Consider the following 24,639-nt stretch of genomic DNA (forward strand, 5'->3'; position numbering starts at 1 on the left):
TAGAACTTCCAGAATAATGTCACTATTAATGATGAGTATCTTTTTCTTATTCCTGCCTTTAATGGGAAAAGAATGTGTCATTCATTTTTGTTCCCTATTTCATATCAGTCCGGAGAGTGTTAGGGAAATTATCTTCAATTCATAACATATTAAAAGATTTGTTCTATTTCATTTTAATTTTACTTGTGTTTTTTTTCCCCTCATCAGACATGAATTTTCAATTTTATCAGATGTTTCTTGCTTAGAATGATCGTATGCTTTTTTAAAAAAATTTTAACCTATTAATGTAATATAGTAATAGGTTTAAAATCTCTTGTTTCTTCATATTATGTTACAAAATTGATACTCACTCTTTTCTTCATCTTTGTTCAGAACTAGAAGCAATTTATCACGATTAGACTGGACAAGTTCTATTAATAAAAAGTATCCTGATAGTTTTACTCTGTATCCATTTGCATTTTTATGAGTCCCTCCCATTTTTATTTAAAATTACTTTCTCCTATTTTAATGCTTAGTTTGTTTCCCTTCTTTTTTATTTTAGATCTGGCATTTTATGGGACTGAATTTTCCTCAGAGTACAGTTTGATCCCATCCCATATTTTTAATAAATCAAGTGTTTAATGTTTTTTTTTTTTGGCATTTATACTTTTAATTTCCCCTTTTAGCCAAGAATTATTTTAAAATAATGCTTTTAGGGGCGCCTGGGTGGCTTAGTCGGTTGAGCGTCCGACTTTCGCTTAGGTCATGATCTCGCGGTTCGTGGGTTCGAGCCCCGCGTAGGGCTCTGTGCTGCTTGCCAACTCGGAGCCTGGAGCCTGTTTCAGAGTCTGTGTCTCCCTCTCTCTCTGACCCTCCCCTGCTCATGCTGTCTCTCTCTCTCTCCTAGAAATAAATAAAAATATTTAAAAAAAAATAAAATAATGCTTTTAATTTTTAAGTCCTTACATTTCTCATATCTTTCAAAAACTGATTTCTAGTTTTATTACATAGAGGTAGAGAATGTGGTCTGTAGTGTGTTTTCTTACCTATAATTATTTGACCAATTCAGCAGGAAACCTGAAGAAAATAGTAGATTTAGAGGACACTGTATTGGGCATGAATGTTCTCTTTAATCTTTCTTTAAAATATTTTAAAGTAAGCTTAGTATTTGCATAAGATAGCAGGTAAACTATTATTGGTTTTTGTTTACTGATGGCAGCATCAATTTAAATGTCTCTATGCTCAACCTGAATTACAGTTTGTCTCAATTAACTCAATATGCCTATTTTCATAAACTGTTAAGGATTTTTGAGTTTTTCTTTTTACTTCTACATAGGAAGCTCATTTTTCTGCTCTCCTATATGAATGTATTATGTTATTACTCATTTATACAATACAATCATTTAAAGTATTAAATACTTTTGTTTGCTATAATTTGGGTTTATTTTCAATATTAACTTTTTTAATGTGGGTAAATACCACTTTTAAGAATATTCTGTTTTGTTCGTTTCCTTGTTATTTTGTAGAACATGGTTGGAGAGTGGACCTTATCAGAAGAAATGGTTGAGAATTTACCACCCTCCAATAATACCATATTGGGTCATGTGATTCACAGATTAATTGAAAAATCTCATCCTCCTCAAGTCAAAACAACAATAACAGAATTACCCTCATTTGCTATTAAAGGGTGCTTATTGGGGAAAACATTTAGTGGAAAAACTACTGCTCTAAAGGCTCTACAAAAAGGTAGAATTTCTTTCTTTTTTTTTTCTTTTCCTGTTTATTGGATTCTGTTTACATTGACTGTAGCTGCAAATGACTAGGTCTGTAGACAACATACTTAAGAGTCTGCTGATATATTGAGAAACTCTGTCATCATCAGAAATTTTATAATGGAGTAATCATATAAGTACTTGTCCACAGCAGGCACTTTTAGTATTTTAAAGTCATAAACTGGGACTGTCCCAAGCAAACCTAAAGATATGGATATGTTACATACTGATGGTACATAGTCTAGAGAAGTAGCAAGTTTTAAACTTTTCCTCATAGATTTATTTAGGTAAATAAATGAAGGGAGAAATTAATAATTTGTAACAAATACAAAAGAAATCTGCTTAAAATTATAAATGTGTTCATTTTTCACATCTGTTGAGTTCCATCTTTTTAATGAGCCTTTGGCTTTTTCTGTTGAAGTCCATTCAGCTAAAAACATAGGTTCCCATTGGTTTAGTTTGTTGGGGTTTTTTTGTTTTGTTTTGTTTTAATTTTTAATGTTTTATTTATTTCTAGGAGAGAGAGAGAGACAGTGCGAGCAGGGGAGGGTCAGAGAGAGAGGGAGTCACAGACTCTGAAACAGGCTCCAGGCTCCGAGCTGGCAGTCAGCGCAGAGCCCGACGCGGGCTCGAACCCATGAACCGAGAGATCATGACCCAAGCGAAAGTCGGACGCTTCACCGACTAAGCCACCCAGGCGCCCGTAGTTCGTTTTTTTTTGTTTTTAATTACACTTACTTTTTACTGTTTTTACTAGAACTCAAAATTTACAGGCTAGTCGATCTTAGACTATTCTAATGCAGAGAAAAGTAGAGTAGATTGTTATTGAGATGTTAGAAGTACCTTCTTAAGCAGCTTGACAAAAGCACAATGAGATACTACTTCACACGCACTCGGATGGGTATAATTAAAAAAAAAAAGAAAAGAAAATAACAAGTGTTGGTGAGGAGGTGTTGCGTGGAACACCTTGCCGGTGGGAATATAGAATGGTGCAACCAGTATGGAAAGCAGTTTGGTGGTTCCTCAATAAATTAAACGAAGTATTACCATATGATTCCAATAATTCCAGTATGGAATATATACCCCAAAGGATTGAAAACAAATGTTCAAAATAAATCTTGTGCAGAAATATTCATAGCAGCACTATTAAAAATACCCAAAAGGTGGGAAAAAAGTCCATCACCTGATGAATGGATAACAAATATAGTATATCTATACAATGAAATATTACTCAGCCATAAAAAAGGAGTGAGTACTCCTAATACATGCTACAACATGAATGAACCTTGAAAACATGATGCTAAATGAAAGAAATGAGACACAAAAGGCCACATATGATTCCATTGGTGTGAAATATCCAGACTAGGCAAACCCAGAGACAGAAGGCAATTTAGTGGTTGCCGGGGGCAGAGATAAGAGGTAAGGAGTGAATGCTTAGTGGGTATCTGGTCTCCTCTTCGGGTGAGGAGAACTTTATGGAACAAGATAGTGGTGATGGTTAGACATGTAAATGGCCTAAAGAGCTCTGAGGCATATCTTTTACAAAAGTTAAAATGGTTCAATTTATGTTATGTGAATTTTACCATAATAAAAAAAAAAACCAGCTTAATCCAAAAGGCAATTCTAGAGAGCCCAAACGACAGTGTTATGGGGTGAAGCCAGCACAGAAGGATAATTATGTCAATTTCCTAAATGAAGTTATTAATAAAATTGTCTGCTGTACTTTAGACTTTCCTATTCAGATACTTTCTATTGACACTCTTGTCCAAGAAGCTATCAAAGCATTTCATGACAATGAAAAAGTCAGTGAAGCCCTACCAATTGAGAAAGAAGATGAAAAAAAGGCTCTGCCAGTTCAGCAAGAAAAGAGTAAAGAAAGCCAGGCAAGTGTGTTTTAGTTTTCTGCTCCTCATATTCTAGAGATTTGAAGTTGGATGGAATCTAAGAGATCTTCTAGACCAGAGGTTAGCAATGTTTTCTGTAAAGGTCCAGAGAGAAAATATTTTAGGTTTTGTGGGCCAAGAGGCAAAACCAAAGTTGTTATGTGGACATTTACATAGCGAAAGAGAAGATTCCTCCCTACCACTCCCCCAACATATCCCAGTTTGCCTGGGTGGGTTATCCAGGGTGGTTGGCCCACTTCATGCCCAGCTACCAATAGCTGGAGACAATCTCCTGAAGAAAGAGCCACACGCTGGTAAGACTGGTAAGGGGGGAAAGGGGCTAAGTTGCAAGAGGTAGGAGGTGGGTGGGGTATGTGTGCTATGGGCAGAGTTCACCAAGTCACCAGCTCTACCACTGAGACCCTGGCAGTGGCCAACAGTGGAGTCTCCATTGCAAAGAGACTGTGCCAGCTTTGGGCCATGACTGATGACTGAGGCATATGTGGGGGGGGGGAGAACAGAGAAGGGGTGAAGGGGTTACCAGACTTGGTCCCTTGGCTCACAATGGTATTCCGCAGAGGGATGCCCAGGGACTATATACAAAACAGTTGGTCTGTGAGTAGATCTCAATCAGAGGGGTTAGTGAAGGAGGAGGAGGAGGTCTTCTTGTGGTTTACCTGTATCACATTCCCATAAATATTGCATCTTTCTACATAATTGCATGAAGAGTCTAAGGTAGGAAACAGCAGAATGTGGCCCCACCTTGAGAATCATAATGTGGTCCAGCACCCTCATTTTAAAGGAGAGACAATAGAGGTCCCAAGGATGAATTGGCTTGCTTGGAATCAGAAGGCATATTGATGGCTAAGCTTTGAGTAGAAACCCAGATTCTAAATCCAGTATTCTTTCCCCTACCTTATGTTGTCTCTGCAATTGAATAAATTAGCAGAGATCTAACCTGATCATTTGCATCAGCTGCAAAATAAATACCATTTAACCACAAATTATGAAAATAATTAGGAGATGTGTGGGTTGCCTCTTATTCCGATGATAGATAGTGTACATGTTTTTTCCTTATTTTCTTATGGCTCTGACAGACCCTTCTAGGACTTTTCTTTGTAAAATAGTGTTCCATAAACTCCACCTCTTTCTCAGGTTTCACTGCATTTTTTAAAAAATTTTTAAGTGTTTATTTATATTTGAGAGAGAGAGACAGAAACAGAGTGTGAGCAGGGGAGGGCAAAGGGAGAGAGAGACAGAATCTGAAGCAGGCTCTAGGTTCCAAGCTGTTAAGACAGAGCCTGATGCAGGACTTGAACTCACAAAATGTGAGATCATGACCTGAGCTGTAGCCTGATGCTTAACTGACTGAGCCACTCACTGTATTTTCAAAACAGCAGTTCCTGTATTTTACATAATAATTGAAGGCCATTGGAAAGACAGAGTACACCACAGGCTACTGTGTGTTTCTATAAGAATAATCATCAATTTTATGTGTTTTCAGAAATCATTCAGTTATTCTTAATATCATCAATGTTATAGATAAAATAGTGTTAACCTTATTTATAGAAATAAAAATTTTAATGTTATTAAAATGTGACAGTGTTAAAATTTCTGTGAGCGTATGTGTGTTTTCTCCCCAAAGGACCTACAGAATGTATTTGCAGCTTATCCAGCTTCAGATGAAGCATTGCCAGAAACAGAAGATAAAACTGTACTTAGTAAGTGAGATATCAAAACAAATCATCCATTGTTTCCATTAGACAGATATTTAGTGCAAAAAGTTTGTGCACATGTGTGTGAGCAAACTTGCTTTTAAGGAAAGAAAGGGGAGACAAGGGGAGTTTTGCATAGTTGTCTACCTGGTAATTTAACAGAGAGAGCAAAGTAAACACGGAAGTCCCCAACCTTTGTCTGTAAATAGGGATAAGAGATGAGTATTACAAAGGAATCATTTTAAGCTCCTTCAAGTAGTTGCTCAGTTTTGTTGTGCTTGTGGTAACAGTTGGGATAAACCCTCCCTCTCCCTGGCTTTGCAGGGAGATGGCAGTTTATTGTGTCTTTTCGCCCAAGAAGATCTGAGTGAGTGGTAGGGTTGGGGCTCCCTGCACACTGCTGTGTTCTTCACTGTTTGAGGGAGGCAACGAGGTCTGGTCTCTTGCTTCCCCCCTCCCCCCGAAGAGTGGTTCCCTACATAAAGTTTATGTCCAGCCTTGGGCAAGGCAAATAAATAGAACCAAGCTTCCAAACCTAATAAAAAGTTACCTCATTTGGGATTTGGGTTCTAGTCTTTCATATGCTTTTTAGAAACATTAAAGGAAAACAATGTTAAGTCTTCAATATCTTTTCTAGCTGTGCTGGTGAAGGCTTGCCATATTTAATAGTTTCCTCATATTCTAGCATAAAGTTCAGATCACCCTGTGGGCATGTCATTATTGCTGTCACCACCGGACTGTGTGGTGAGCATGGAGCTCTCCAAGAGCAGTTGTGTTTTCCATCTTTTAAGAGGGTGTAATCCATCCCTTATGTGTTTCTTACAGGATAATTTTCATTGCTTTTTAATCTTTTATAAGTATTGCATGACATATTTTATTACAAAAGTCTAGTTAATTATAAACAGACTCTGAAAACTTGGTTTTCCCCCATAGAATTCAAGTAAAAAACCCAACTGACTTCTAGACTTTTCTACTTTTAGACATATTTGTTACTTGTAACTTGATAATTCAGGAAAATAAAATTTAACAAATTAACATTCTAACAAATTTTCTTCAGACACTCAGCTATTTTTCTGAAAAAAAAAAACAAAAACAAAAAACCAAACCCAACAATATTAAAGTATTTCTAATGATATTATTATGAGTGAGCCATAACAGAAGGAAGTGGAAAATACCAAGCCACACAATGGCCAGGATTTTAATGTTGTAGAACAAAGATGAAGACATTCTGTGGTGACTCTATTACTTCTTTCCTCCAAGCATCTCAGGCATGGCTGGATCCAATAACCTATCTGTCCAAGGCCATGGATGATCAAATACTAACATGGTTGTTAGTGGTAAATACTGGACTTTATTATTATCACTTTTCCTATCGCTAGGTACTGAGACAAATAAAACTGCAAAAGCTGAAGAAGTCAAATCAAGTGATAGTTTCTCTGAAGTAAGTACTGTAACTAATTTTGGCTACTAGTAGATTGAAATATGTCATGATTCATAGTTTCTTGGTATCTCTTCAAATGGAATGAAATAGTAATGTGGTCCTTTTTTAGTTTAAAGTAATTATTATGGTAAAATATTAACTAAATCTGAGTTACTTAATATTCTTTATATTCTTAATATTCTTTATCTCTAAAGCAGTGGACATTGCTATTCAGTTTTACCAGGTAAGAGAGTAACCGTGTGCTTCTTAAATTTTAGTCAGATGTCAGGGTGCCTGGGTGGCTCAGTGGTTAAGCGTCCGACTTTCACGTAGGTCATGATCTCATGGTTTGTGGGTTCGGGCCCCACATCGGGCTCTGTGCTGACAGCCAGCTCAGAGCCTGGAGCCTGTTTCAGTCTGTGACTCCCTCTCTCTCTGACCCTCCCCTGCTCACGCTGTCTCTCTCTCTCTCTCCTAGAAATAAATAAAACATTTAAAAAAAAAATTAGTCAGATGTCAAGCTTATATTTATATGTTTTTCTTTACCATTTAATTTATTACTTTTCTTTCCTTTTCTATCCTCTTTACCTTTAAATACTTTTTTTCCCCAGAACTTCTCCTTAGACTTATTGGTGACTCTACAGAATTTTTTATTAATCCCTGAAATATTCACAACAATTCACTCATTGTTACTTCTAATGGAAACTAGCAATTCCTTGTATAGTATTACTTTTATGTATATGGAGATATCTTTTTGTTATCAAATAGAATGTCCTGATTAATCAAGTGAGATTTTATTTGCTTTATTTTTATTATACTTAGTTACTTTTATTATGCATTTCACCTTGGGAAACAATTTTAGTTTTCAAATATTTTAGATTTCAAAACTTCTTAAAGATATAAAATGTTTTGGAAGGATATACACCAAACTGTAAGTATGACAGCAGTAAAGAGGGAAATGGGCTTAGAGAAAGTGATGAAGGGGAATTTATCATTTTTACTCTGTGTATTTGCAATATAAATTAACAGAAAGGCTAAGTGTATTTTTTTAAGTTTTTTTAATGTTTTATTTATTTCTGAGAGAGAGAGACAGCATGAACAGGGGAGGGTAAGAGAGAGAGGGAGACACAGAATCTGAAACAGGCTCCAGACTCTGAGCTAGCTGTCAGCACAGAGCCTGACACGGGGCTCTAACCCACGAACCATGAGATCATGACCTGAGCCGAAGTCGGACGCTTAACCGATTGAGCCACCCACAGTGCGCCTATATATTTTATATTTACTTTTATTGAGTTTCAATCCTCTAAATTCCATATTCAATTCAACTCAAAGAGCATACTATTTTTGGTGCACTGTTGTAATTATTTGGGGTATGTCAATGAACAGAAAAGGCAAGGTTCTTGGACCTTAAGGAGTGTACATTCTAATGTAGACAGATAACAAACCGTAAACACAGAGTAAATGAATTATATGACCCATTAGATATTAGTGAGTCAGAAGCAAGGAAAATATAGTGTGGAGTAAGGGGTCAGAAGCACAGGTCAAGGCCTGTGGGCAAAGAGGGAAGGTTGCTGTATTAAACGGGATAGGCCTTCTTTGAGAAAGTGAGATCTAACCAGATTGAAAGAAGAATGAGGGAACCTGCCAAGTGCATCTAGGGAAGCATTTCAGGCAGTAAGAATAGCTGGATGGCAGCCATGAGGCAGGAAGGTGCCTGGCCAGCAAAGTGGGATAAGAGTAAGGTCTAAAGTTAGAGAGATGAGCAGGAAGGGAGAAAAATCAGGTCAGCATCACAGGCACGATGAGGACATTTGAAGTAAACAAGGAAATTTTACAGGGTTTTGAGTAGACATCTGATATCATTTGACTTGTAAAATACTCACTGGTGGTTAAGAATCAGCACTAGGGAATTTTCCTATGCATACAGCAGCTTTATTGGACTAGCCCTTCTACAGATAACTATCAATGCTGGACAAAATAAAAAAGCTACTTATTTGATGGCCAAAAGCCAACTGTAAAAAATCAAAGTGGCAGACAGGCAGGTAACATAAAACTGTATGGAACTGGACCACTGAATGAAGGGAACTTCCCTGGTCAAGAGGAATGCTGGTACAGCTTATCCCAGAGCCACACCATGTCTGTGTGGCACAGCAGTGGCTAGAAACGTTCAAGAGTTTCAATTTAAGGTACTAGAAAATGAAGGCTGGCAATGCCAGAGCAGCTGAGAATTAAGAAGAAGATCTTGGCAAGGAGGGAGCCACACAGAGGGGCCTCAATATCCATACACCCTTCCCCTGAATGCTCATCTGACTCCAGAATTGTACCAGATGATCCGTGTCTTCACCAGAGAGCATGACTATTTTACGTTCCCCCACAAACACTTGGATTCTGACTTTTAAATTAGTTGTATTCAACCACTCATTGTTTATTTTCACAGCTCACTGTGCGTGCTCAACTTGGTGCAAAATCAGAAAAGTTGCTGAAGAAAGGAAAGAGCATTTCTGACATGTTGCTAGTTAGCATCCTGGTAAATGCTATTAAGTATGTATTTTTTTAATCTATTAATATATCCTTTATCAGACAGCAATATATAAAGAACAATATAGTATTTTTATTTTTAATATCTAATAAATACTGTTCATCTACGTGATAAAACCTAACAGTGAGATAAAGATATGTTTTGTGATTTTTTGTGCTTATATTTCACTTCCCCCACTTTACCAGTCTTCACTCACCCAGGTGAGGGTCAGGTTCTATTCCCTTAGGAATTCAAGAAAAAGTTAGACACTTGGAAAAATCAAGGGACAGATTATAGAGGGGAGGGATCCTGATTGTGGGGTCACAGGTCAGTGCCCTTCCTTGCTTTCTGTTTCAGGAGAAGGAAATGGACCCAGGGATCCAAAGGCTGGTCAGTACTGGATGGGAAGGCAATGAGAAAGGGAGGTTGCACCGACAAGAAAGGAGTTCTAACAGAGAAAGAAAGAAAATCGTAACTTTTAATCCAAAAACACAAATCTCAATTTTACATAATTAGGAGTTCAGAACAGCAGAGTTGAAGTTTATTCCCCTTTCATATGGTTTTTCAAGTTAAAGACCCAAAATAATAATTCTTAGGGCTTGATTCTCTATGGAGGATGTGGTACAGAAAGCAAAGACCCAAGAAGTGCTCCTGACACTACAACTTCTAATCTAACTGAGATAAAGAAGACTCACTTGATGTTTTCTCAATTACGAAGTACAATAATTATTAATTGTATAGTGAAGTGAATGAGAGCAGAGTTCAGGTTAGGCGGTTATGGCTCCATGCTGGACTGGGCAGAGTAGGAGGGCCTTTCCAGGTTGGCATTTTGAGTATCCACAGTGTGCTAAGCTCAGTGCTGGGTTCTTAAAATGAATCATTTCAGTTTATCCTCATAACTGCCCTGTGAGGTATGTTATCCCACTATGTGTAGAAGAGAAACAGGTTCAAACCTATGACCACAAGCTAGAAAATATAATGCTTATTTACCTAAGTGAGGAAATCAGTTTGTTTGAAGTAAATGACTCAAAACTGTGAGAGACATAGTTATAAGGAGGTAAGTTGTGGCCAGTTAGTTTTTTTGTTTGTTTTTGTTTTTTTTAAGTTTATTTATTCTGAGAGAGAGATAAGGGGAGAGAGAGAAAGAGAGCGAGAGAACAAGTGAGGTATGGGTAGAGAGGAGGGACAGAGGATTCAGAGCAGGCCCAGCACTGACAGCACAGAGCCCGATGTGGGGCTTAAACTCACAATCTGTGAGATCATGGCCTGAGCCAATGTTGGACGCTTAACCAACTCCTGAAATATATTTGGAGGGCAGCAGGGACCTACAGAAAGATTTTAAGCAAAGGAGTGATTGTGGTGCATTTATAAGCCTCATGTTAGCTGTAAGGTAATAAAATTTGTGCCAAAGGAGGTTACTGTGAAGTTGCAGGAAAGGTAAAGGCAAGACTCATTGTATTGTTATGTCCAAAGTACTTGTATTTATCAAAATGTTAACAGTTTGTCCATTTTCAATTTAGTAAGATACCTGTGGATCAAGGATGGGTCTTGGATGGTTTTCCGATGACATTAAACCAAGCAAAACTTCTGGAGGAAGCTCTCACGGGCTGCAACAGAGAGATTCTAGAAATGGAGGAAAAGAAAGCACAAATATCCACATTGGTTGTTGACACTACAACCCCCAACGAAGTGCCTCTTCCCCCTTCTGCATTTGATTTTGTCATGTTATTAGATATTTCAGATAATTCCTCACTGGATCGCATGAATGATACAATGGGTAAGCTGGACATTTTACCCCTTTGTTTTGATATTCTTTTGTATATCTCAAAACTCTTTGTTCATTTCTTCTTTGACCAAACCAGTGAATATTCCCATTTACAATTAGAAGTGGCAATAAGAAATCCATTTTAGATTTTCCAAAGAATTATGTAGCAGAGCACGTTTGCCTCCTGCTTTAACCTTGGTGTTGAGCACTGCAGAGAACTAGCAGAGAATTCTGTGCTGACTGCGAGCATCTCACAGAACACTTCCCTCAAAGTGGCAGCTCCCCTGGCACAGAGATGCCCTTTTTGAGACTTGTATGCATAGAAAAGCTTCTTGTGGTTGGTTAGTACATCTTGATGGGTCACCCTAATGAAGGTCATAAATCACATCTGTTCTGCATAGCAAGGATCTAATAACATCCTTCCGTGAGACTGTGTGTGAAGTTAGAGGAGCAGATATCAGTTGGCTGAAGTTCTCACATGACGAGGTTGAATAGTCTTCCCAATAGTCATGCTGTATTGAGTACTTTTTGTCATTGGAATGCAAATATTTATTCCACAGATTAAATACTTATGGGGAAAGCATATCTTCTTGAACTTTGTCTTGCCAACTTATGAGAAAGTTTGACCATGGGAAAGTTACTTCATTATTCTAAACCAGAGTTTCACAATCTGTATCATAAAATGCCTCATTGCATTTTACAGGTATTAAAGGAAAACTGTTTTTTTACTCACAACACCACTGACACCAAATGTGCAGGATTCCTATCCTACCCAAGTCTCCAGTTCTTGGGAGACACCAAATGGCTCTACAATTTAATTCAGTACTGGCACTAACTACTGATAATTAGGGAAGACTCCACAGGTTAATGGCTCAGCCCCCTAAAACTTCCCCCAAGTCCAATTTCAAGGAGTAGATCCCTTGGTTACCCACACTTCTGTTTGATGTGGCTGGAAATCGGGAGTTTCCATGACCCTTCCTCAGGTTTGAATTTGCTATAATGACTCATAGAACTCATAGAACACTTACTATTACTGGTTTATTATAAAGGATATCGTAAAGGATACAAATGAACAGCCAGATGAAGAGGAATATAGTGCAAGGTCTGGAAGAATCTCAGGCTCAGGAGCTCTGGTTTCCATGGAGCTTGGGTTACACTACCCTCCTGACATGTGATGTGTTCACCATCCCGGAAGCCCTATGAACCCCTTAGTTTAGAGTTTTTATGGCAGTTCTAATAAGCATGATTGATTAATCATTGGTCATTGGTGACTAACTCAGCTCTCAACCCCACTCCCCTTCCTAGAAGTCTAGGGTCAAGGCTGAAAGTTCCAGCCTACTAATCACATGGTTGGTTCCTCTGGCCACCAGGCCCCGTCTTCCAAGGGTCCTCTCATTAGCATTAACTCAGGTAATGTTGAAAGGGGCTTATCATGAATAAGAAAAAATACTCCTCACACCTACCACTCAGGAAATTACAGGTGTTTTCCAAGCTCTTTGTCAGGAGCCAGAGAAAAAGACCAAATATGTTTTTCTTATTATATCACATTATCAGTGGTATTAAATGAAATACGTATAAAACACTTAGGATAGTATCTGGCACATGTTAATAAACATGTAGCCAATACATCAAGAAGAATTATGGAAGACTTGAAAATGGACAAGACATTATTGGATATCCTTTGAGTAGAAAGCTGATTATAGTCTTTTGGACCCCTTTGGACTATCTGCATCCATGGGAGTCTGTGCCTTTCATTGACTTTGACTCAGATCTATAACTCTATAAATTATAGGAAACTAATAGCAATTCAAATGATTCTTGTCCATAGACATGCAAATGAATTTTACTCAATTAATATATAATTAATTTCTAAACTTTTGAAGAGATTACAAGTATTATATTGCTCCATACATTGTAACCGGTTTTCATCTATTAACATGTATTTGAGCATTCCTGATTGCCGATAGCCTATTATTCCAATTCTCATTTGAACTGACACACATCCTGCTGGTTCCCTCATTAATTCAAAAGTTAAGTAATACCTTTTTACCTTTGTTTGAGAATCTTGGTTTTACCTTTATAAAAACAGTATCCTTTAACAAATAGCAATACTTATCATTCTTTTATTACTGCTGTTATTACTAATACAGTGACATTCAGAGCTGGGAGAGACCTAAGGGGTCATCTATTTCAATGCTTTCATTTATAGACGGTAATGTAAAGCATGAGCACTTGACTTGCCCAAGGTCATACTCATCCTTATTTTGAGTTTGTGTAATTTTGAGGTCTTCTTTTATTGTTTACTTAAATAAAATGACAAAACCATTAGATACTACTTTAGCTATTGATCCCAGTAGTTTAAACTGGGTGCTGTCAACCAAATCTTAAAAGAGAGAACTTACTTCTATCCATAAAGGGGGTAGGAGCAATGCAGACTATAGTGATGACTCTGCTTGACCAGCCCCCCACTCCCCAACCACCCCAGTTCAGGACTTAGCTGAGATTGGCTAACAGCACTGCCAATCCATGGCCCACTGGTGGCAGAACAGGACCCTGAACTCAAGATCAGTCTGATTTGAAAGTGGATATGTCAAGTTGTTATAAAGTACACACAGAGACCTTTTGAGGAGAAGGACCTTGAAAGCTGAATATAACTCAACAAGAGCCGGAAAAGGTTTGCCTACCGTCTTGGGGCTCCATAGGAAGCACATTGTTGTATGTTTCAGAAACAGAAGGAAATCAATTGGTGACAATTTTTCAAGAAGTCTAACTCAATCCAGTTTGAGTTCTTTCAATTCCCTATCAAAATTACATGACTAGTGATTCTGGCAAATTTCTCAAAGCTGACAGTATCATCTAAATTGTTTAATTCCTTGGGGTGCCTGAGTGGCTCAGTCAGTTGAGCATCCAATTCTTGATCTTTGCTCAGGTCATGATCTCGCAGTTCATAGAATCAAGCCCCATGTCAGGCTCCACACTTGGGATTCTCTCTCTCCCGATCTCTCTGCCCCTACCCTACCTGCGTGCCTGTGAGCACTCTCAAAATAAATAAATAAACTTTTAAAAATAAAATAAATTGTTTAATTTCTCTATCTTGACCCTTGATTTATAGTTAGGCTCAAAAATGCCCTTTATCCCCTACCACAGGGAGAACTTCTCCTTTTTCAAGTTTTATGCACATATACACATCATCATATTAATCTACCCTCAGAACTTAGTATTAAAACACAGTGTGGTTTTTCTTTTTACCATACATTTCTAACATTGCATATTTCTTAGTTTGAAATGAACTGAGCCAATTGTTGGATTTAGGCCAGCTAAACCATTAAAACTAGTATGAAACCATTAAATTTATAATTCTTACTTATTTTGGTCAGAATTGAGTATGCTAAATATGCCCACAACTTTGAAAATAAATCTGCAGCTTTCATATTTAAGTATTTTAAGTTAGGAAAAAGTGTTATTCTTTCATATCTATAGATTTTTTTCTAAAAAAAAAAAAATAGATTTTTCCTTCTTAGAATATAAGGTTCGAATGGCCTTTGAAATTTCCTCATTAGTTAGTCAAGACCTCAATTAAACTGTTTAGACATATAAAATTCTACCTTTCTACAATATTTTGTTCATTCATATATTAATTTATTATTTATAGCATGCTAGCTGAGTGCCAGACATTATGCTAGGCACTGGATATGGAGTAATGAAGAAGAAATGGATCCTCCCATTAAAGAATTAAGTGGAGATTGTAGCTAAGGAACCAAGGGATTGCAGTATAGAGTTATGTGTCCAACATGGCAGCCACTAGCCACACATGCTATTTAAACTAGTTAAAATTAACAAATTAAACATTCAGTTCCTCAGTCACACTGACTACATTTTATGTACACATGTGGCTAGTGGCTGCCACATCATATAGCACTGGTGTAGAATGTTTCCATCATCTCAGAAAGTTCTATTGCATAGCACTGGTCTAGAGTGAAGGGAGCTAAAATGGCACCACTAGTAAACATTCATCTAAGATTTATAATTTGCCAGGAACTGATAATAAACAATGAAAAGCAAGTCCCTATCCTCAGTAGTGACAATGTAGTGTAAGAAGAAGCAAAAGTAAGCTGCTTATATAATAGAGTTACTTGTGTGCTATAATAGGTGTGCCCAGCATAAGAAGAGGTTAACCAGTCCAAGAAAGGGAGAGAGGTAGAGAGAAACACATCACAAACCTTGGCAAGTGAGCATGGTTCATCTAGACAACAGCAAATACCTCAGTAGAGCTGAAAGGCAGCAAGGTATGGAAGAGGGGCAGAAATGGGCCTGCAGAGTAGGCATGGGCCAAGCAAAAATTTTGCCCCAAGTTAAGATGTTTGAACATTTTCCTGAAGCCATGTGAAGTCACTGAATGATATTAAAGCTGAGATTTAATGCAATTAGTTAGATTTTTTATAATGGCCATTCTGGCTCAGGATGGAGGATGCATTAGAAGGGAAGTGACATTGGAAACAAAAAACAAATGAGAAAACTCTTACCCTCTGAAAAACAACAGAACCATCACAACACCTGAGAGAGGCAAGATGGGAATGCTCCGCTTCGAGTGGTATTTAGAAGGCAAACTACAGAACTCAGTGATCAGTGAGGGTGGGAGATGTGCCACAGGGAGAATGGGATGACCACAAGTTTCTGACCTGCAGAGTTTATGAATGATGCTACCATTTACTTAGAGAATATAGAAAGAAACACATAGCGATTGTTTAGGGAAACATTAGGGAAACTGTGGTACTTTTCAGTTAAGATGTTCAGAGAACAGTTCTCTAAATGGGGCTAGATGTCAGGAAGGAACCATGTACTAAAGTTAATGATTTGAAGGTGCAAGATACCACCTAGGAGTAAAAATGTACTTTAAAGAAAGATCCAGGATGACCCCCCAGAAAACACTGGAATTTGCTGAGGAGAGCAAGGACGAGTGTTTAGAAGCAGCAGCTAGAGAGTAAGAAGGCCAGAGAAAGTAGTATCTCATAAGCCAAGAAAAGACAGATTTTCAAAATAAAATTGTACTGTTTTCATTCCAGACCAGTAGGGTCCTGAGATCCAGGCTTGGGAATGGGAGCCCAGCCTTCAGGGTCTGGTGCAGTGTGCTGTCCTGCGATGCTTTGGTCTGTGGAATAGCCTGAAGAACAACATCACAAGGAAGCAGCCGATAGCCAAAGTCAGATGGGCTCAAAGGCTGAACATTCGTCTAGCCAAGGCTGGGCAGAGAGGAATGGACCAGACTCAAAGCCAACAAGGAGACCTAAGGATAGGGAAACAGGCAGTTTAAAGCGTAAGGCTGTGTCAGAAAGGAAGATTAAGTGGCTGCGTGGGCTTTTAGCCAGTTCCTCAGTCCATTGTCCAGGCTGAGCAGGAGCAGCAGTGTTCATAATATGGAGAGACGTATAAAGAAGTTTTGAGTGCAGGCTCTGTATCATTAACTTCTGTGACTAATAGTAACTGGGAAAAAGTAGGAGGCCCTTCCAGGGCTGATAATGTTTGTTCATTGATCTGGGTACTGCTTTCAGTTTGTGAGGCCATTGAGCTATATATTCATGTATGCATTCTCTTTGTCAAGTATAATTCAACACACAGTTAAAAAAGTATAAAGTCCATAGCCTGGAGTCAGATTGACCGGAATCAAATCCCTTCTTTGTTGTTTATGAGCTGTGCAATTTGGGACCCATTACAGAATCACAATCTTGCTTTACAAGTTTTGTTGTAAAACTAAGATAACATGTAAAAGTATTTAAGAATTGTATTCTGAATTTTACCTATAAATACAACAGAGAAATCAAGTAAGATAAGGACTGAAACATGTGCATTGGCCTTGATGATTTTTGGTGACTGGAATGAGAGCTGTTTCAATGGAGTAGGGGACTGGGAAGGATGGTCTGGGTTGAACTGAGGCATGAGTGGGGGGTGAGGTGGAGAGCCTGAGTGAAGATAACTCTCAAGAAACTTAGATATCTATCTGTCTGTCTGTCTGTCCTATCTATCAGCTGAGTTTTGAGCCAAGGGATTAGTGAGATTACAAGTTAAGAAGTTGTGTATTTTTCTTCAGTGATGCCTACCAGTGCAGATGTAGACTTGGAAAGAGAGCTAATATCATCTAAGGCTGGTGTTGCAGAAGGACACAAATTGAAATTGTTAGGTGAGGGAGAGAAGGTGAAGTGTTCAACCATGAAACTCAGCTTTGCCAGAAAATAAAGTGAAGTCAAGATAATGCTGGTAAATTTGGGGTAAAGGGTGTAGGTATTTAGGGACTGAATGACTGTTGGAGAGATTCATCGGTTATATGGGAGTGCTAGAAAGACAAATCGTGGGAGTATAGGTCATTAAGATTGCAAGGATGGAGCCATTCAAGGTGATCACAAAGTACAGGATGTGGACATGGCCTTGGAAAGAGAGTGCCAGAAGTGGAGAGAAGGGGAAGAGACCATTGCCAGGGTAGAGTTTGGGGAGAGGAATGCTGATCGATGTTCTAAAGTCCTTGACAAATATGAGATAGTGACCACGACATGGTGCATGAAGCACCTCCCGAGAAGAGTTCCCTTCCATCACTTATCACTGGTGTCAGTAATCTTTTGGTTTTATAAATAACCTATATCATTATTCTGTATTCTAAATCACTTCATCTTTTTCTATCCTGAATGGAGATGGAGAAAAATTGGTTACTATATCCTGTGAGCGTCCCTTGTTTTCCTGAACACTATTAGTTCAGTCTTCTGTGTTCTCTTGCATGGATTAAATTCCTTTTAGTCTAGTTCAAGGCTCTCTTTTCTCTTTATGATTGTCCATTTATTCTAAATTTATGAGTTTTCTGGACTTGTACCATTAACCCTGAATAGGATTCAATCAGAGCTGTTGAGAATGTTTTTGTTTTTGGTCACTCATAGTCAGTTCCTTTATATCTGTTCTCTAAGGAAAGATCATAAAATCTAGAAAGGAATGTAATTTACCTTATTGGATTATAACCTAACAGCGACAAATAATTTTTATACATATTTGACTTTATGGCCACACTGTTATTTCATTCTTAATCTATACACCATAATGTTGATTTTCTAATTGTTTCCTAGTTTATTATTCACGATGGCCCATCACTTTACATTCTCACCTCTTCAGAGTAAATCCTGAGACCCTCTACATTGAAACTGCAGCTCTTCTTTAATGTTATATCATATTTTGTTTCCATCAATTTTGAAGAAAAATTTGAATTTTGATCCCAAAACTATATCTTTCTTTTCACGTTGTTAAACATTTTTATTAATATTGAACCAATGGCAGGATCATATCTATTTGGCTTTCTTGCATCAGTACTTTTTAGCAGTGCTACTGCAACTTTGCTTTAGCAAATTATCTAATTAACTAATGTTTATATCCTAGCTGAAGCATTTTCAAGTGAAGCATCTCATGAAGACAACACTCAACAGGGAGGTGCTGAAAACCAGGATATGAATAAAGACCAGAATTTAAGAGACCAGATTCAGCACAGGTTAGTTTAAAACTCAGTGTCCTGGGCTCACTCAATTAAGCCACCAACTTTTGGTTTTGGTTCAGGTCATGATCTCACAGTTCATGAGATAGAGCCCCACATCAGGCTCTGTGCTGACAGCACAAAGCCTCCTTGAGATTCTCTCTCTCCCTCTCTCTTTCCGTGTGTGTGTGTGTGTGTGTGTGTGTGTGTGTGTGTGTGTGTCTCTATTTGCCCCCGCCCAACTCATGCATGGAGTGCACATGCACACATGCCCTTTCTCTGTCTAAATAAATAAATTTGAAATAATAAATAAATAAAACTCAATGTTCTGCTTCTTATTTCTTGCCTTTTGAACGACTGACAACCAGTCACTTTGGAATTATCAAATCTAGAAAAAAAATGTATTTTCCAGCATTCAGCCTTTTACAAGTAAAACAAAACTAAATAACTTTGATGTTAAGTGAAATATTCATGTGCTAGATTTCATATTCAGAGCATAAGTCATCATAGACTAGCAAGAGAAGAATCAAATCAGGCAACATTTCCCCTTATAGTTCATTATATGGAATCCTAAATTAGCCCTCATTCAGCAAATGCCAGTTGAAAACCATTATATTTGAAAGAAGTAGGCATCAGACCACAGAGTGTAGTTTAAAACAATTTCCATTTTGCTAAATGCTGTTGTACAAAAAGAAACAAACAAAAACAAAAACACGCATTCTCTTGGTTGTGTGCTGTGTGCCCATTGGAAAAGAAAACTTAGACAATTTTATAAAACCCAGAGAAGTCTAAGAATATGATGTGAGCCAGAGAAAAGTAATTTTCTACATTAATTAGCTAATCAGCTACTTTAAGCTTATCTATTCTCAAGGAAGACAAAGTTTCAAAAAACATTCCAAGATTATTTGTGAGCCAAACAAATAAGTCTGAGCTATCTACACTTACTCAAAGATTTCTTTAATTTCTGTCTCTAAGAGAAAAATGGAGGACCTCAGTCTGTAGCTACCGAGAGAAGTGTGCTCAGAGTTAACTCTATGATGAATGCAGGTGATCTTTCTTTAGATTTCCCTTAGTAGACCAAAATTACACTAGAGGTTTCCTGAAATGGTGGCATTCTCAAATCTTCTTTTACTCTTACAAATACAATAATACCCTGATTTGTGAGCATAATTCTTCCAGAACATGCTTATAATCCAAAGTACTTGTATATCAAAGTGAATTTCCCCATAAGAATTAATGGAAACTCAGATAATTTGTTCCACAACCCAAAAATTATTACAATACCATCATGTAATATAATATAAAACAATAAAGAAATACAAAGTATAAAGAAAAATAAATTAACCTGCACTTACCTTTGAAGACATTCATGTCTGGTGTGAGGCAGACAAGAGAAGAGGGTTATTGTGTAGAACAACTTCCACTATCACTAATGGAATCACAGCTGTCTCTTGGCTCAATGGAATCTTTTTCCTTTTCATGCAACTTTAACAAGGAACCTACCCAATGACACTTGCTTTTGCCTCCTTTTGAGGATTTCACAGAAATGTGACATTGCATTGTCATTACACAAATCATCACTCGCACTGTTACAGCCTTATTCAGGTGGTATTTTCTACAAAATTTTGCAGTTTCCCACGTTTTACACATCTCCCTAATCTCATTGTCCCCTCTTCCTCTGCAGACAAGATGCAGACATAGACTTCTTACCAAATCTTAGAATTTCAGCTACTTACATACCTCATTTGTACTTCTCAATGATTTCCTTCTTAACTTCCATCATAGTCATCTCCTTCTTACTGCCTTTCTTGCCAACCTTTTTCTGCATGGGGGCCATTGTATATGCCCACACGGATGTTGTCTATAGTACAGCATTAATAAATTCTTGTTATGTACTACTATATTTAATGTAACTGGTGATAAGGCAGCAGAGGAAAGGCTCTATATCTGCAGGCAGCCTGACCTAGAATGAAGCAAAGCTTACCTCTTGTCTGGAAAAGCAAAGAACTGTCCATAGGTGCTTTGAAGTGACAAAAAATACACTAGTGCCAGTTGTGGGGACATTACAACGTTCCGAAGAATCAGTGATTTCTGCCAAACACCATGGCCTGAGACAGAGCATCTGAGCATGGAAGGCAATCACCGACAATTCCACAGGCAGAGAGAGAGAATGAGAGAAGAACCATTGGCGCAGTTGTGATTATGTGACATTCAGTGTCACATACTACTTGTATTGCAAGACATTGCTCATTTATCAAATTAAAAATAAATTTTAAAAATAAAAGCTAGAAATGTTTGTTAATCTTACAGAACACTTGCAGAAAAATTTACTCATGATCTAAGGTTTTACTATATTTCAAAAAATAGGGCTTAATGGTATTAAATAATTTCTTCAAAATAAATAATTTCTTAGAGTTGCTTTTTCAGTTTGAACTATTGGTAGTTTTTTTTTTTTCATTATACATGTCAGGTAAATCATGCATAATGTTACCCAAATATTTTAATTGGTATATGATGTTCATACAATATTTTCAATATTTTTATTTTGCAGAATTATAGGCTTCTTGGACAACTGGCCTTTATTGGAGCAGTGGTTTACAGAGCCAGAAAATATTTTGATAAAAATCAATGCTGAAGTAGATAAAGAGTCTTTATGCCAAAAAGTAAAAGAAATATTTACAACTGAAGTAATAAAAAAGGAGAATAAAGGTAATTACATTTCTTTATAATTTTGAACGTTTGTAACTAAAATGTGTGATTTTACCAAGTTTAGGAGAAAATGAAAATGCAATTACTGAGTTCTCTCTCTTACTTGGGTAATACTATCTGCAAATCTTATGATTTTAGCTCTCTGCTGCAGACATTTCTAAAATAAGACATGTTTCTTCTCTTTTTTTAATTTAATCAAAAGAAGTCATTTCACTGAAAGCATTGTTTTCATCTGAAAAAAAATAGCCAGGTTAAAATTATGGATGTTATAGAGAAGGTAAAGATTTCAGTGTTAACCTTGGGACTTTAACCCTCCTTTTAGGATGGGAACAATGGGCAGTTCATTTAAAATTATAAAATCAGTGAATTTCCTGATTACTAGCTGCTTATTTTAAGCCTCCTTCTGTAATACATCTCATCACATTAAACCATCCTGACCTCTTTCCTCCATTCAACCAATAATAATTGCCCACTAACTTTTCATAGTATTATTGAAAAGTATTATTGAATGGGATCTTGGGCCAATACACTGCCAAAGCCAGACTTCAATGGATAATTTTTATCTTGCAAAATTATATGGGAAATAAATCTTTCCTTTTGTTTCTCAGGCACCCCTGATTTTATTGACAGCGGCAGTTTCTTGGTGTAATAAAAATGGTCGAAGTTACCCCCCAAGGATTCTGAAGCTGCCTTGATAGCAGGCTATCTCCTGTCACTACGTTTGTGACCTAACCACCATAATGTTCCAGTTAACTGACACCAGAATAGTACATAATCTTTAGGTCTTCACTTAGTGAACCAAAATTACAGTAAAGCTTTCCTGAAAGGATGGCATTTTCAAATCTTCTCTTATTCTTTCATATATTTCAAAATATATGGCTTGATGGTATTAAACAATTTATTACTTAAGAGGCTTAACATGTTCTTTGATAGAAATTAGGCTGGAGGACAGAGGAAACCTCCCCAAACAATCTTAGAGTCTGTATTGGGAGGCAAAAACACTAATTCTCAGGTAGAGCTTCAGACATCTACAGGTTAGAAATCAGTTTGTTTTTGTCAGGCTCACTTCAACATTTTCATCAAGATTTTATGTACAATTTTATGTACAATTTAAAGTACAATCACTGTGTACATTAACAAACTCAACTGCTACTTACTTAAGATTTACATTCCTATTGCTTAAGCACTTTAAGAACGGTTTTATCATTAAAACCATAAACATTGACCCTAGCCCAGTATTCTGCATTAAACACCCTGATTAATTTGAGAAAATAAAAAAATAAAAGGATGTAGTACTTCTATATATATTCTGAGGTGAAAAATAACTATAGTGTACTCTTAAATAGGAAAAAGGTGTTTGTATATAAAACAGCCGTTTTTAAATGTTTATTTATTTTTGAGAGAGAGAGCATGCAGGGGAGGGACAGAGAGAGAGGAGACAGAGGATATCTGAAGCAGGCTTCATGCTGACAGCAGAAGGCAGGATTAAGGGCTTTAACCCATGAACCTATGAACCAATGAACCCATCCATGAACCATGAGATCATGACCTGCACCGAGGTCAGACACTTAACCGAGTGAGCCACCCAGGCGCCCGTGCTCAGCCCTCTATTTAAAACTTAAAAAGCTGCCCCACGACACTCCTGATCCTGTTTATTCTTCTGTTTATTTTCTCTACACCACTTACCACCTCCCAACCCCTTACATAAATAATTCATCAGGTTTATGGTTTGCTTCCCACCACTAAAATGCAAGCCTCACAAGGCTGTCGGAGGCCTGCTCCGACAGGTCCAGGGGTCCCTGAAGGATGGACGGTGTCGGCGAGAGAGAGAGTGAGAGAGCCCTGAGATTCTTTCTGATCACCAGGCAGGCATCTCTGACCTGTCGGTTTTGGTGTCTTTATTTCAAGGTTCAAGAACAACATGAGATCAGAAAAAGGAATTTTTACAATGGGAAGCCTTTTGTGAATTACCTCAATCATAGTGAAGTTGAATTGTACAACTAAGGAAATAACAGGATGTTCTTAATGAAAAAATAGGATGACATATATATGTTAAGTCGTAAATAGGCTAGGAATTATTCTGTTTGGCTCTCAAAAGGATGCATGTTTTTGAACTGGTTAGTTTGTGGAAACCTATTTGATGCTAAATGTGTGTGAACACCACGGGAGCCCTAAAGGTGTTAGCCTTTTGCTTCTGGGTTATGCGTTAGCTACTCTTTTCTATCCTCATCGCAGCCACCTGTAAGGGAGGATGTTTGCAGATGGTATGCCTTTGGGAAGGGACTGCCATACATCATCAGTTAGAAGAAGCTGTACGTGTTAAGTTTTACCCCTGTTTGTTCCTAAACTCTAAATTAGGCTCTTTGTCTTGGGGCCAGGCTCAACTGTCTTTGATATGCAAGGCCCATAGGAAGAGGCTTTTGACAATCACCCACAGAGCTCTCATCTAAAATCTCTTTTGTAAAGGCAGGAATATGCTTTTCCTTATGTGATATCTGTGTTCGGAATATGGGTCTGATATGGAATATTGTGAGGCCTGGTCAATACCAGCAGGCTCATTTCTAATATGAGCCAGTAGTAGCAGAAGGAGATACCAGTTTTTGTTTCTCACAGCAGGAGCTGTGCAAACACTGCCATTTCCTTGCTGTGACTGCCATCAGAGAGGCCAGTGTGGCTCCCAGCACAAGGCAGTGATTTTTCCTTTTTGTTTTACTGATATATCTCTGGCATCCAGAATTGTGCCTGCTATGGATTGTACTACTACTACTACTACTACTACTACTACTAGCAGTAGTGGTGGGACTTTTACTTCATCGTTATGACCCTTCTTTTCCTTCAAGGCGCAATTCAAGTTCAATAAAATAGTTGCTGCATGAATTAAGGAATTGCTAAGAAGACTTGAGTGCTATACACTATTCTAAGTGCTTTGTGTGTATCTACTCCCAGAAGTCGGTGAGGCATATTTCTTTCCCCTTCTGTTTCCTTCGCACCTGCAAGACTTCTGTCACATTGCTCTTCACTTTCTCTTCATGCTTTCTTCACCTTGGTTTTCCACCAGGAATTTTGAAATAATCATTTATTTTCCTATTCCACTGCATTAACTACATCTAGATTGTTACTTTTACATTTGGCACCCCTCAATAAGCCTTTCTACCTGCTATACACACGCGCGCACACACACTCACACCATCATCATCATCATCATCATCATCATCATCACTATCACCATAAAAAGCAAAGAAAACAGCATTTCTAACAGGAAGAGAAGGCTTCAAACCCTAGTTTTAAAGACTGGATGATTTAAAGATGAGCCTTAAAACATACATGTAGCCTTAAATCAGCAAGGGCAATTTTATATTAATTTAGGCTTATCTTGG

The 24,639-nt window shown here is 37.7% G+C and overlaps 1 protein-coding gene across 1 annotated transcript in view; it reads left to right on the forward strand.

Annotated features, from left to right (window-relative positions):
- SPEF2 (sperm flagellar 2) overlaps positions 1-24,639 on the forward strand; it is a 186,052-nt gene that overhangs the window by 66,676 nt on the left and 94,737 nt on the right. The window contains exons 11-18 of the mRNA XM_039248276.1: positions 1,506-1,725; positions 3,480-3,634; positions 5,280-5,355; positions 6,729-6,790; positions 9,207-9,310; positions 10,808-11,064; positions 18,463-18,571; positions 21,105-21,262. Coding sequence (XP_039104207.1) covers positions 1,506-1,725; positions 3,480-3,634; positions 5,280-5,355; positions 6,729-6,790; positions 9,207-9,310; positions 10,808-11,064; positions 18,463-18,571; positions 21,105-21,262 — 1,141 coding nt within the window. The remainder of the gene's footprint in view (positions 1-1,505; positions 1,726-3,479; positions 3,635-5,279; positions 5,356-6,728; positions 6,791-9,206; positions 9,311-10,807; positions 11,065-18,462; positions 18,572-21,104; positions 21,263-24,639) is intronic.

This window comes from Hyaena hyaena, unplaced genomic scaffold (genome assembly GCF_003009895.1).
Source record: "Hyaena hyaena isolate Hyena2069 unplaced genomic scaffold, ASM300989v1 scaffold_310, whole genome shotgun sequence".
Taxonomy (NCBI): Eukaryota; Metazoa; Chordata; class Mammalia; order Carnivora; family Hyaenidae; genus Hyaena; species Hyaena hyaena.